The following is a 15958-nucleotide window of genomic DNA, read 5'->3' on the forward strand; positions in this document are numbered from 1 at the left end:
ATTTCCAAAAAAGACGGTAGTAATAAGAGAACTACAGCTCCATCAAATTACAGTTACCGGGTAACACTATTGATAGCATACTTGTTGTTGTGCTTTTACTCAATCTCATCTTAGCTTAAACTAATGTTAGCTTCTTGAATGTCATTTAATTTTTTTTTCTCAACTGGTCGTAGGTTTACTGCACCTGTCGCCAACCTTATATAAAAAGGACGGAGACATGATCGAATGTCATCACTGCAAGGAATGGTACCAATGTAGTTGTCATGCCGTCCCAGCATCAGCATTCTGCCCTGTGACTGGTGACATCTACCGGTATAACTGTGTGAAATGCACGCAAACCCATTCAGTTTGAATAATTTTACTCATAAATACTTCCTCAATCGTTTAGGTCATTCTTATTACATCATACTGTTTATTCTGTGTGCTATGAATACTACTTCTTGTTCAATGTTTTCAAGCCAGTAACCTGTGTCTCACACTCACATATTTGTATACAATAATATCATCTTTTTTGAAAGTGATACCTAACTAATAGTTTTGTACCAAGTAGTACCAATGATGCAATTGATGGTGCCGATAATTCCTGCATTGTACTGATGTGTTTTGAATTTCTGAATAGCTTCCCTAAAGCCTATGGGGGTTATGTGTGGTGCATCTTATTAGAATAATTAAGTAACTAACTGACCTTGATTTTGTCAATTGTTAATTGTATCTCATCTAATTTCAGAGCTCAATAAAACATAGAATTCAACCATTATCAGTCACCATCATCATGATAATACAACTACCAAAGAAACCTTATAATATAATACTGTTTGCCTGTACCTTGATTGAAGAACCAGAGCAGTATAGTTTCACAAAATCCCGCAACCAACAGAAGCGTATATAGGAGCTCGCTCGATTCCAAACAAACAGGCCACACCTACTATTTTATATAAGTTATAATGGAAAGGCTGCAACATTAATCAACAAAAACTTCTCCCATTGGCAGTCGCTTTAAAATTGATTGTTGCATTATACACCATTTGAAAGAGGACAAAATCCCCTACAAGAAGCTACCAATCATTTTTTTGACAAAAGTAAAGTAAATGGGAAAAAGTGAGATATTGAGAGCGAGGTAAGAATATTCCATTATAGATCAGTATGTCGATCGGGTTTGTTTGGAAACAAGCGTTTTTGTTTCCGGTGTTGAATGCGGGACTCTGTGAAAAACCATACACTAATGCAGTAGCCACGTGCAATTGTTGTGTTACAAGCTTTAGCCAATCACAATCAAGCGCACAATTGATCTAAAACTGGTATGCCTAGCACATCCTTCCGATAGAAAACTCCGCACTAATTACAGCCTAGTGTGTTTGCACTTTTACAGCACCTGATGATCTCTCACATCATGACACATGAGACTGCCTGGGTACTAGCAACTATAATCATAGGAAATAACCTGATTTCGGCAGTAAATATATATTGCTGGGTTTGCTGATCAAGCAAAATGTTGACTAATAGATGCAGTACAGCTTCATAATTGTGTTACAGTATTATGTTGTATTTTTCAAAATATATGTAACAGATAAAGTTAAAATGGAACAAAATGTAAAGCCATTTTATTGTAATAAAATATTTTGAGGAACTTTTAACTACTTATTGGCTGACCCTCATAATTATACATAATATAAAAAAGAGGCTTTGTGTGCTGCACCTTTGGCAGCAGCTACTTATTTTATGGATTGCTTGTATTCTAAAACAATGCCAGCACTTTAAAGCACAAATAGGAACCAGCAGTTCATAAAAGTGTCAATAACCAAATAGCATAATTTAGCTTGAGAGACACTTATAAACAATATTTGTAGCTCAGATGTGTAAAGGTCTTAATGAAAACATTGAAAGGAACTTTTTGATCAGTGTAACTCCAATAATATAAGAGATCACAAAAGTACAGGAATCAGTGTTTATACCATTATTCAAAATGGAATCACATGTGAGAAAGGTTAATTAAGGTAAATTTTTAGCAACAGAAACTACTAAGCACAACACAGCTTGATTCTTGTGAGCCCCTAGATGAAACGAGTCAACTTCTGTCTATCAACTTATGTCTGCCAGTTCAAACTTTGAAGGATTCCAAATACTATTGGATCTCTCCTGTCAGATACTTATTGACTTCAAGTTCAAAAAAGGTTTGTTTGTCCTAAACTAAAGACAAGTGAAAATAATTTTTTGTATTTCTTTCATCCTGTAGAGCTAAATTTATCCATATAAATTTGGTTAATTTATGGCTTCGAACAAAACGTGATGATGATTCTGGTTGCGTTGGACTAGACTACTGGTAGCAAATCATTTAGTAGAATGAGCTTTGCCAACAATATCTAGTCCAACGCTCACTAAATTGTCAGTTTTGACAATTGTATATTGAACAAAGTAAATTAAAACTGTCAAGGTTTGAAATGAGGGATTTTTACTTATTTAATGCAAAATTTACTCTGGGCTTGGGCCGAAAATGAATACATCTGTATAAAAAATCTCAGCTTTTTTACTTTGCCCCTTTAGTATATTACAAAAAACGCTTGTACATATTACTAGAAAGTCCGCTGTCATACAGCCCATGACCAAAGTGATATTAGAAAAAGAAAGGGTATTTATGGTTGAGAAATGCAATATGAGCAGTCAAATGGCACTGCAATGCAATAGGAAAACTGCAGTGGTAGCTGTAATGTACTGGGTGTTATTATGTACAACAAACAGCAATAATAAAAGGAAAATATTATATGTTTATATCTCTCTCCCGCAATAGGAGAAATGCAATATTAGAAGTAAAATGCACTGATATTATTAGAATAACCAATATTATTAATATAGTAATACAGTAATAATAGAAAATCAATGCACAATTTTGTTTACATTTCAAAACGTCATAGCTAACAATATCAAGAAGTTGTGATACTTACATGTATATAGATATTTAGAAAATCTATTTAACAAAACTATTTAGAAAAAATAATAACAGTAACATATTGCCCAACATCGGTCACTATATACTTCGATCTTGTAAATTCGAATGTTTATTCTTATAAGTAAATCTTATAAAATCAAATAATTATTCTAATAATTAAATACTGTACTAATCTCATAAGAATCGTTAAAAAAATATCATCGTCATTTCCTTTATTTTCACAGCTTTGGACATCAGTTGGAATACCAAAGTACTCATAAATGTCCAAAATGTCAGTTACTTTAAAATCGGCAAAAAGGAAACGATTACTTTTCAGTCCTTCTACGTTAATTACAAAAACCTTTGGCAATTGGTCAATGCCGTAGACTGGTGAAATGTGCACATTTTTTTGTGAGACGCGCACGACTTAATGGTTCTATTCTCTGTCACTCGGCGTTTTGTTGGCCGGTCTTAATTTTAATAAACATAAGGCTTCTCAAGTTTTAATAACAATTTTAGGCCGAATTAATCTGTCATTTTATGTATAATTCGATCAGATATGTGAGGTTTGGGATATTGTCTACAAATTTCAAAGACTTGGTAAAATATTTAAATAGGTTTATACGCGTTTTGTATCGTTATTATACTTAAACGACTCTATTGAAAAATTATAACATTTGTTGATAAGACTTCGGTACAAGAGTTTGCGACGGTGTTGATGAATAATTTTCGTGAGTTGTGTGCACATAATTATGTGTTTATCATAAAACTCCCAAACAATTGTTTCGCTCGTGTTTGGTCGTGGGATTACCCAACTTGAAACTGTTTGTTTTGAAAATGAAATTAGTATGAAGCATAACACGGCACCAATTTTTATTATTTCAAATTATATCTAAAATTGACCTGCTAGGTGACGCCCAAATCTGCTACCAACAGTGAAGGCATTTACCACAATGATTAAATGTTTTGCCTGAACAATTAATCAAAGTTCTTATTAGAGATTTTGAAATTTTAAAGTAATCTAAATTCAATGATAAAAAATCTTAGTAAAGTTAACAACCATTTACATTTTTTTCTTCAAATTATATGGTATTTCTAAACAACTCTGAGTGTATGGTATACAGATTGGTTCCATTTGAATCTGTTATCAAACATTAAGTGCTGTTGAAAGTCTATATATTACAAACATATACATGTATGTTTGTTGCATGTTATGATAACATACAAGTTTCATTGTTTGTCTCTGAAAGGCTCAAACAGATCGCCTACTCTCTTAGGATTTTTTCATCAGGCCTATGTATTTGACATATCATAGAGTGTGTATTAAACTAAATTCAACACTTTTTAAGTTGCAAATACGTTCCAATGGCAAAGCCGCAGGCATGGAGGCTTACTTGGGCATTTCAAAAAATCTGTGGAACAATGTATTAGTAAGCAAGGTAAATGGGCAAGTTAGATTATTCGATAGTTGGATGTTTGAGTGTTACACTACAATGGGTATAGCCAGCATTAACTTGCTCTAACAGGAAATATGTCAGCATATTGATTTGATATGTTTTTTGTAGTTTCAACAGAGTCATTCTACCATAAATGATTTTGTAAAACATCAAAAACATCTACGTATATTGAAAGTTACTAAAATAGCATTTTCTATGAAATTTTTGTTTAAAAATGTATTTGTCATTTTCAAATAGGTCCTGGCAGCTAAGACTCTATTGTAGCAGTATTTAGCCAAAGAAGGAACATAAATATTGTTTCTTTTGGACTACTCAAAACTTTTTATTTTCAAATTTCAGAACTTAAAAAATTAATCTCATGATAAACTTTGGACTGAAACCGTGTTCAAGGTTTAGCAGTGGTTACAGCTAATCTTAAAGTTGAACACGCACAAATCTGAGTAGATCATATCAGAAAGTATCGGCATTTATTTGTAATTTGTGATTTTTGTTGATGTTCAAGGTGATCCGACTGTCAGAATGTTTCAGTGGTCTAGCCGAGAAGCTTTGATTGCAGGTAAAACAACAGCTAAAATAATTATTTTTTGCTGCGGTTTATACTGGCTATTGTGTTTATTACAGGGTTGCATATCTCTGTTTTGTCAGTCTCTTCACAAGTAAATACATCCCATTAGAACTTTTGCTTAGTCTAAGAACTTTACTAAAATCGAGTTTTGTTGAATTCAATCTATAAATATTTTAGCCGTCAGGTCACAACAAGCATCAAAAACAATCGCCACTGATAGAAAATTACCGATGCTTTCTTGTGAAATGTACTACGATTTTGTGCAAGTTCATTTCTAAAGCAAACTTCGATTTATTAAAATTATGATTCTGGTTTTGATATTTTTGAAAAAATTTTAAGCATTGAGAAACAACTAAAATAGTGAAATAGCATGTTTAACTATTTTTACTTAATATATATTAGCTAACAAAATATTGGATCTAGGTATTTGTATTGGCAATATAATTATGTAAGTTGCTTCAACTGGTCAGAAATGACCTTTAGGACTGTTCCTGCAGTAAAGTAACAACTACAATATCAGTGTGTCATATAACATAAGGTGCTGCTGTACACACTTTTTAGGATAAAAAGAAATAGCAGAAACATTTTGGCTTTAAAAAGGCTAAGAGACTTCAAGTCAGAGTATTGAATTTTTTGTTTTTTTATTCGTGGTATGCTAAGTTGTATGAATATAATTAACTTTTTTTTAATATTTTAGTGCACACTTACAGTGTATTAGTAAAAAATTAATGAATTTATATCATTGCAGCTCTAATCTAATAAACTCATTAACAGATTTTATGTTAAATTAATGATGCAGCCTTACTTTATCTTTATTACACAAACAAACAGATAAATTGAATGCCTGCTCGCATATAATATGGTGATAGGTCATATCATTTTCAATATCAATGAGGTCAGATCACCAAATCGTTTTTTAACCCTATGCAATACAAAAATTTCTCAGCTTTTTAAAAATTTCTTTTGAATTAAAACCAAAGCAAGTTAACTTGAGATACAACTTTTCATCAAAAGTTGATGTTTGTCAATATGATCAACACAACAAACTGAAAAATTTGTTTTCCAAGGTGACGGAGAGTATTTCAAACAGTAATATTTGTTGACGGTTGGTAAGGTAATATATGTAGTAACTGCATGCTACAAAAATTATATTTTCATGAATGTTGAGAATTAATTGGTTCCACAAAACTCTAAGCTACATTAACAATTTCACTTTGGAAGCCCATCGTGCATTATATGTAATACCCCTTTTGTATAGAAAATGATATGACCTGTCAGACTTTGTATTAATTTATTTATTAATGTAAACATTTAGAAATTGCAGGGCCAAATTGTGCAAAACTTCAAAACCTAGGTATGGGATTATTTGGGGAATTGTTTTCCATCCAATTTTATGCCTCAATAAACTTGGCTGCATAGTTTTACCTTGTTTGTCCACACTTTCAGCTTACAGAGCTACAAAAATTTAGAAACATAGTTTTAATTGTTTTAATTTAGTACCTATGCTAAAAAGGTAATCAATGCCTATTTACATGTAATTGTTAGAATATGCAATGCAACACTACTATGTACAGTTCTGTTAGTTTTTACCTTTCAGTTTGACATAGTGACTGTTGGTTGTCTGCAAGCAATTCGTTTGGTACACTATTCGATACATTATTCGTACTTTAGAACACATTCCAAAGCATTTATAACTTTAAAATGTTTATTATTACCTGCTTCAAACTTTTTTATTAAAAATGTTAAACTTCATGAGCAAATAAATAAATAAAATATACACTAAATAAAACTGCAGATTAGCAGATCAAATATAATATAAACAAACTCGTATAATATAACATTCTAAATACATATTGGTTTGCCAATGAAAATACTACATAATGTGTTTTGTAATAGACTAAGTTCTAAACATTAGTCATTTTGAATATCAAAAATTATTTTCATCTTTTTTGGTAGCAAAAAACTTGACCAAAGATTGAAGATATCAACTAAGGCTCATCTGAAATTTGTTTATGAGTGATTTTTGCAGTTTGTGTGCAGTTGTTGGTCTCATGTCTTATACAGTCAAAAATTGTATTGCAGACGGCCTGTCCACAAGTGCGGGAAGTTTGCAATAGATCAAGCAAATCTTCTTCTTCCAATTCATCATCCACTGCTCCATGCAGAGAGTCCCAAAACTCTGCAATTTCAGGTTCTACAGAAGAGCCATCTAAGAAAAGAAAAACATTGATTTTACTGAAGATGTGGTAAAAAGGGTTGATAAAAAAAGTAAAAACAGCCTTTCATAACTCAAGCTCGTCTTTCCAAAATTGTTCAGGAATGTAGAAGATGTGGAAGAGAGAAATTCAAAGAATTTGGCTATATTATTGGCCAATGTAAGGTTTGACCAGAGCAGATGTGGTGTTTAATGGAAAGCAGTAAAGAAAGTTTCAATACCATCAAAGTTAAACAAAGCTAAGCAATCATGTTAGGAAAAAGCATATTTATCTATGAGATGGTCAAAATTGCGTTCACTGTGGAAGTCCACGAGTATCTATCCAAGCAATTTGCCCATTTTGGCAGGCTTTACGTTGTAATGGCTGTAGCTTTGAATCCAGATCAACCTCCGGAATGGCTACTCATATGAGACAATGCAAAACAAAAAAATGAAAGCAAAATGTTGTGTTATACCGAAAATGAACCTATGAACTGTATCAGTATTTGTTTAGAGATGATCTACCTGATGATTTTAGTTTCAGCTTGTGTTACAGCATGTAGAGTTAATGCCTGAATATAGGCTTGTAAAAGAAATTATAAGGACTGTGAAGTAAATGTATACTGCCAAAGAGTTAAGGTCATCACCGCAAAGTATACTAGCAAAGAATACAATTTTAACTATTGGTAAAGAGTTTCTGGAAAAAATTCTGCCGGCAAAATACAATTTATTGCATTGATTTTATCAGTCTAAATGTTGGATACGCTGTCGACGATTTAAGTATGTTTAAAAATAAAATACATCCCTTGGTTTAGTATTGCTCATTGCCTTACTTAGGGTAATGCTGGTGGTTTATAAATTTGCAAGAGAGGATTGTGCCAAATTCTCTTAAAAGTTAGTTAATTACTCTTATCAAGTTGCGACGGGCTATGGTTCAAAACTTTCTTTTTGCCATCATAGACCGAGTAAATTTAGAATTATTAGCAATATATACCAAAAATGTGAAAATATAGACATAAAGCTTTCTTTTTGCCAAGAAACTGGTCTTAAGTATACATAAACTGCTAACAAGCACTGTAACCTGCTAACTCGACCGCGGCACAGCTTCTCAGTTTGTCTTGATTGTTGGAGCTTAAGTTCAAGTTCATTCTTGAAAACTCACTAGCTTCACTTGATAATATATTATGCACAACTAAGCTGTATAAAAATGGCATGTTATTACATAAATTACCCATAACTTAATGTCTAATATTTTCTGTGCACTTACATAAATTAAAAAACTCATTATAATTTTACCACCCAAATGATTTATTTATTTTGTGTAAGTTACTGCATTGATATTCATTTTCAAAACACTTCCAATCTAAAAAAAGATTTAGTGATTGTGTTGGTTTTCTGCAGAGCTGCTTACATCTCATAGCACCTTAAGTAAAATTATGGCTGCTCTAACATGACTAATTTTTACATGTTTTATTAAAACATGTGTTTGTAAAATTTTAATGTTTGACAAAGGTTTGCGTTTGAGCTAGTAGTTTAGTAAGTTTTAATTTTAAAAACAAATTTGCCTAATATTTCAACTGTTTTGCAGGCGAAATAATTTACTGGAAAATCAATTTCTTTTAAAAGGTTTATACACTCTTTTGTATGTTATTATGCACATATGTCTGTGTCTAAATGAGCATTAGTATGTATGTACATGTATATGTCCATATGTATATATGGATAAACTAAATATATCTACTAAATCTAAAAAGTCACTGTCAGCCGGATTCTCTTAATAACCCTTTTATTAATACTTGCTGTATTAAAATACTCTTGTGGAGTTCTCTTAGGAGTCACCATAGCAATAAACTAATATCAAACTTTTGAAGCTTTCAGTAAATAGAGGCTAAAGCAGAACGGAAAAAAAAGTTGAAAAATTGTTTAAAACATTGTTCTAATTTTTTCTACCAATTTTATTTATTTATCACTGCTTAAAACAATTTTTTTGTACAAATGGAAAGTTGATTTTAGAGGCTAACTGAAACCAGTGTATCGTAGCTTGCGGTTGGTCAAAAAGGTAAAACAAAAATGACATTTATCTAACTACAAACAGCAATAAGAAAATATGTTACTGCAACGACAAAAATGTTGCTCTGCCCATTGGCGGCAGTATCGCAGAGCGACAAAAATGTCACATTGTCCGTGAATGAGTTAAGCAAAGCAACATTTGAGCTATAGAAAGCTAATAATAAAATATGTGAGTTTTTTCAATACTGCCTGCTATAACAAGACACGTTTTATTATAGTTAGTTAAGGCTTAGAAATGCTTAATCAATAGCAACATCATCCCATAATGTGCCCTTGGAATTTTCCTAAGGAAGCTCACTTCAAACTTTATCTAAGTTATCTTCTAACAGAAACATATTAAAGTCTATAATCTACAAAGTGGTAGTTAAGTTAGAGAATGGAGCCGTTTATATCAAAAAAAAACATCTATGCATATCCTGTTTTGTTAATTTTACATACTAGCTCCATAAATTGGGTGCTTCAACATTATACATGTATTTCTCACTTCAGGACTGAATAAAATAATTTTTATAGTTATAACCTTTGTAATAAGAGATGGCTATATGCAAGATCAATAATGTTAAAACAGACAGAAAACACCACACTTATTATTTTAACCACTGAAGTACGAACATATTTTTTCACATATAGCTAACTTTGAGTAAAACTGTGAAATTGCACAAATATGTATGAAAAACCAATGAGCTCAAACTAAAAGTTAACAAGCCAGTAAGCAAAGCAACTAGAATTACCATGTTAGCAAAAGTTTGAGATAAGCTATTAGAAAAACATATGCTCAATGATTCATGAATAGCTACTAAAATTAGACAAACTTGTAAATAAAGAACTACATTCCACAGAATGACATACTACAACCATAGTTGTTCATACTTTTGTATATAAAATCTGATGGCTCGCTTGAACATTTCATTATTTTTAGTGAAGTGGTCCAGCTGGAAGTTTTGCAACCAGTATTCCAGGAGCCATATGCCATTCCTGAAGACTCAACTCCTACCTCAGTTGGATGTTCGCTGTCAGTCCACATAGCGACATGGCTACCACAGCTCTTAAGTGGTGGACATTTGTTTAGCATTCTGGTGCCTGCTTCTTCTATGAATCTAAACCAGATTCGATTAAGTGAACCTTGATCACAGTTTGGACTATTATTGGGGTACATTTCCCGGCCTTCGTGGTCCATTCTCCAAGCTTCAGTAAGATTTCTGGCAGACTGGCATGCCAGAGGTTGTGGTACAGCTTCTATGGTAGATGTTGAAAGCTGTGTAGTAGTTGAGGGTTGCTGCGTAGTACCGTGAACTGAAGTTGGGTAAGTAGTACTTTGTCTGCAATCGATGAGCATACGAACCATCTGCTCATAAAGAACCTTCTCAACAAAAAGCTTCGTTTCTTTCACTTCAGCGAATAATGCTCTTTTCACTCGTTGAAGTTGTTCTGTTTTGCAATCTTTCTGCAAAAGTCGATGTAGAATTTGAATTCTTGCACTGTGCATGACATATGGCGTATCCTCTGAGTTAATCAAATCTACCATGAGATCTAGAAACAGAAAAAAAGCTGGCTCAACAACTAAATGGAGTAAAAAGAGATAAAATTAACTAAAAATTGTTAAACTGGTGTTAAATACTGAATAATACATTTAGATCAAACTTGAAGAATGGTCATGCATTGCAACAATGTGCTTCCAAAATTAGCAATTGTATAGTTTTGCAAAAAGACATTCAGCTGGTACTAAATTAAGGATGTGATTGCGTCAACAAAATTGATCAAATAAAATTAGGACCAATAAAAGGCTAAAATATCAGCTACAAATTGATGTAATTTTTGTCTTTTAAGTCTAACCCTGTCCAGAGATTGAGCGTTTGAATGAGACCATTTTTGAAACGCTCAGATTTAAGCTGGTGTTTTATTTGTATAATAATTAGATGGTAATAATAAGGTATAATTTGTATTAAAATAATAAATTTTAACTATCACCAATCATTGTTTCATAGCGTTTTGTAGCTATTACAGCTATCTAGCTGTAATATTTGCTTCAAATTTTCTTTGGCAGTTTTAGCTAGTAAATTAGAGTTATGATTAGAATTTATGTTCACTTCTCAAATGTAGAAAGTGAGGAAAATTGATTGATCCATGGTAATCTTTAACTCTCAGAAACAAAGATTGGATCTGTTAGCTTGGTGTACTTATGCTATTGTTAATCCTATATTCATTTTAAAATTTTACACTATCAATCCATCTTCTCAATCTACTGAAAGCCTTCAGTCAATACACGTTAGAACGGCACATCGATAAATGACATTTATTTATTATATTTGTTTTATTGATTACAGAATGCTTATAAGACACCACCAGTGGGCAGTGCTGTCAGTGTAGAAACTGCGATACACGGGAAAAAGAGACATGAATGTGGGCTGCATAAACCACTATACGTTGCCTTCTGTTTCTCACGTACAAACAGACTTTGAGCTTACTGCAGCGGAGTAATTTTTCTTATTATATGAACTGAAACTATGTGAGAGGCCACCAATTGGATAAATGTTTTTATTAAAAAGGTTTGCTGAGGTAAAAGGTTTTTGGCTTGTAAAAATCATAAAATAAAATAATATTGTTGAAGATAATGCAAAACATGATTTGCAAAACAGATTGAATACATCACAGTCTTGTTGCCATCTTTAACAAAACCTTGTCTGATAGATGGATTTATAAAATGTAATCAGCGCTGTGTTGACAGGTATTTTTTGGTAGCTCAACAGTTTTAACAGACTAAATATCAACAGCTACTCAAAAAGTTTCAGGTTCCACAATACTAAGTAAAACCAGGTGAATCCACGCTTTAAACCGCCAACCAGGTGCAAGAATAGCTTTATTATTCCTTATGCCGAGTTGGTGTGTTAATTTGCTTCTAAGGAATTGACATCGTTTTGCGTTCACTGTTTTGGTCAACTCAACAAAACAGCATTTTTTGCGCTTGTCATTTTGATCAGCTAATCAAATGTAACCAGTAAAATTTATTCTACAAACTGATACTAATAATGACTAGATAACATTGACTATGCATGAACTTTTAGGAATGCAGTTGGTTTTGCCATATATTCAAACATATTCTTTTCAGCGATGTGGCATGTTTATTTTATCTAGTAACTAGTTTCTGGTGTGGGTAGTAACTAAAAACTTTGCTAACACCAAGGACCCAGTGGAATAAGTTAATTTGATGACCTAAGTAACCTAGACTGGCAGAATCATGGCCGGTACTCAGATGTTTACACAGTATTGAAAGGAAACTAATTGGACAAAATTTTAATTATCCTAAATTGAATTGTTTGAGACATTTATAATAATGTATTTGTAACCAGATTTAAAAGTTTTATCTAGCAATCAGGAGCAAGTACAAAATAGCTTATATGCCAATAGAGTCACATAGGACTAGACTTTTATTGCAATAGCCAATGTGAATATGAGAAATAGTGACAGGTTGTTTCACTATAAACATCATTTGGGGCAAGTCTAGCAACATTTATTTTTTCTTGGAGTTTTTACAGCAATCAGTTTTTGTCGAGTTTGATTTTTAAATATATTGACAATTAAATTGCCCAAAACAACATACACCATCTCAAATAATAAAAAGTTGATGCTTAGTGTTAAAATCAGGTAAAATTTGGCGCAATCACATCTTTAATAAATATTACCTAATTTTTACATAGTTTAAACTACAAGCATGAAAAGGTTTGTAGATATAGAGTGGGTTGACCTAGGAAAGCAGATGTACATGCATATTGATACGACTGCAAACATGGACGCGTATTTCCAACGAAATATTTGATAAATATATACTCTAATAGAATACCAATACACATGGTAGTTATAATATACTGATCACTGATATACTGATATAGTACCAATAAACATGGTAGTTATAATATACTGATTACTAGTATACTGACAGAGTACCAATAAATATGGTAGTTATAATTTACTGATGACTAGTATACTGATATAGGACTAATAAACATGGTAGTTATAATACATGTATACTGATGACTAGTATACTAATATAGGACTAATAAACATGGTAGTTATAATATACTAGAGCTGCACAACGATTATAAAAATTGATTGCGATTAATAACTGGGCTGAACCAGTTAATCTTCGATTAATCTTAGAAATAATCTAGCAAAAACCTGCATATTCAAAAACAAATAATACAGCTACATATAGATTAATTATATTTTAAACAATTGTTAGTAGTAGTACATGTTATGTACAATGTACATAAGTTAAAATGTAATAATTATTATGAGTATGAAAACTGTCTATGCAAGTCTATAATTAAGTCAGCCAAGAGTTGAGGCAGTACAGTTTATTCACATTATCTGATTAAAGAGATGCCCTCTTCCTACATACAGTATTGCCAGCTTTAGAGAATAGCCGCTCACAGGGGACAGCAGTGCCGGTAGTCAGTACTATTAGTTATTGTCTGCGACAGCTGGTGATGATTTCTGCGCAGTAGGATGAGAATTAGTTACAATATATCTTAATGATGATGTGCTGTAGTAGTAAGCAAATTCTTTCTGGCATATACTGCACTTCGCTTTCTTGTTTACGCTTCCAACAACTTACAGAAATGCGCTACCTAGGGTGGAAGACATATTTCTGCTTTAATGTTCCAATAAAGTGTCAATCTTATATTACTAATATTCTGAAGCTGAAATATGATTGTGATTTTTTTGAAAAATAAAAATACATGTATAATTTACTTATGGAAGTTTTTTAAAATAAACAAAAATAATCTGTAAGATATTAAATAATACTGAAATCGCTTTTGTTGCTATTACCTAGAAACATGTTCAAACAACGTGGCTGCTTACAGCTAAATCGGCACAGCGCTTGTGCATTGTATTGTATAAACAAGTTTAATGTTAGCGACTCTCTGTGTTTTCATAGTTGAGTGCAAAATAATTGCGGTTTAATTTATTGGTAAGAAAGTGTTGCTTGTCATAATATTTGTTAGTAAATTAAATGGTAGTAACCTGCTACGTTAGTATAACGTATGGTACTAAACAGTACAAAGGAAAGGAACCACATCAAGATCATCACCTCGGTTGCATATTAATTGAAGATTAATTGGCCCAACTCAGTTAATCGTTTATTTGTATTAGTTGCGTTAATCGTTTAATTAACGCGATCATTGTGCAGCTCTATAATATACCGATCACTAGTACAACGATATAGTACCAATAAACATGGTAGTTATAATATACTGAGTACTACATAGTATACTGATATACATGTAGTACTAACATACATGGTAGTTATAATATACTGATGACTAGTATACTGATATAGTACTAATAAACATGGTAGTTATAATATACTGATGACTAGCATACTGGTATAGTACTAATAAACATGGTAATTATAATATACTGATGACTCTTTTACTGATGTAGTTCCAATATACATAGTAGTCATAATATGCTGATTACTAGAATAGTGCTATAGTACCATTAAAGTCTCTGCTGAAAAACTCTAAACTCCTTGCACTATATTGCGATAAAATATTTAGTGCTATACAACTCTTTCACACTGTGCTAATAAAATAACCCTTGTTATATTTACCTTTGTCATAGCTCTCATAAATATCAGTCAAGTTTGTTTCTGCATTCTTGGAAACCATCTGTCTGACCAATGCGCAGAGGAGCATCAGCTTAACCAGTTGTTTTACTTTAAACATCTTTACTACTCTGTACCTAGCCTTTGTACCTAGCCTTTCACAATCGCAATGTTTGTTCAGTTAAACAACTGTTGCTTTTATATATCATCACGCTTTTGTTGATTGTCGTCGCTGTTGCGCTTGAAGCTATACATCTACTAAACCTGTTGAGTCATGGATGATTGGATGCAATTAAATGTTGGTTGTTTGTGTCTTATTATAAATATTTTGACATGCCTGTAAACATTTCCTCATAAGGAGTCCAGTAAACACACATATCAGATCCACCTACTTTTATATGTGTATCGGTTGCATGATGAAACACGCAATTCAATAGAATCTCAGAATATCTTGGGTAAGGGAAAACTAGAGCTATACGTAAAGGACATTGCCAGCTCAGTTGAAAAAAAATTTTTTTAGCTGATTTTTACTTGATTTTGGCAATATTTATGTGTCATGCTATGAAATTCTTACATTCAGCAAATGGTAGTATTTTACTTCATTCTGATTGTCCCAGGTCTCAAATAATTTGCATTCGATTTGGTACGCCAACATCTTACTGATTAGGATAATCAGCCACGGTGAGCAGAATAACAATATTAACTATAATAAGCACTAAAAAAGAAATATAATTGCAGAGATAAGACACGCTGCTGGTCATTTAAGATGTTTGCTAGCAATAAAATATTTATCATAACAATAGTAGCTCTTATTCTTTACTAGTTAATTTCTTAACCATTTGGCTTGATAAAGATCTATCTGAAACTATCTTAGCTGCATCAATCGGTCTAATAATGATATTACAGTAGCAAAAACAGAACTCTACAACATCCTTGACCAAAAGGGAATGATGGGTTAAAGAATATTGTTCATTAAATAAACCGTTATAACTGACCTATATTTATCTTTAGCATTAAAGCCATCACCGCAAAAGGTTATGATTGTCACCTATCTGCACTTTTAAAGGCACTAAGAGATGATTTAGATGCTCAAAGAAATGACTCTCGATTAATATTTAATTAAGTAAAATCTAAGTAGATAAAA

General features: G+C 32.2%; 1 protein-coding gene across 1 annotated transcript; it reads right to left on the minus strand.

The window, feature by feature from the left end:
* Positions 1 to 9709: 9709 nt before the first annotated feature.
* LOC137401939 (oncoprotein-induced transcript 3 protein-like) lies at positions 9710 to 14965 on the minus strand. Its single transcript, XM_068088412.1, has 2 exons — positions 14821 to 14965; positions 9710 to 10739 (listed from the first exon to the last, which is right to left on the minus strand). The coding sequence occupies exons 1-2, from the start codon at positions 14933 to 14935 to the stop codon at positions 10036 to 10038; spliced, it is 819 nt and encodes a 272-aa protein (XP_067944513.1). The 5' UTR covers positions 14936 to 14965; the 3' UTR covers positions 9710 to 10035.
* Between the last annotated feature and the right edge of the window lie 993 nt (positions 14966 to 15958).

Source organism: Watersipora subatra, chromosome 8, assembly GCF_963576615.1.
Source record: "Watersipora subatra chromosome 8, tzWatSuba1.1, whole genome shotgun sequence".
Lineage (NCBI taxonomy): Eukaryota > Metazoa > Bryozoa > Gymnolaemata > Cheilostomatida > Watersiporidae > Watersipora > Watersipora subatra.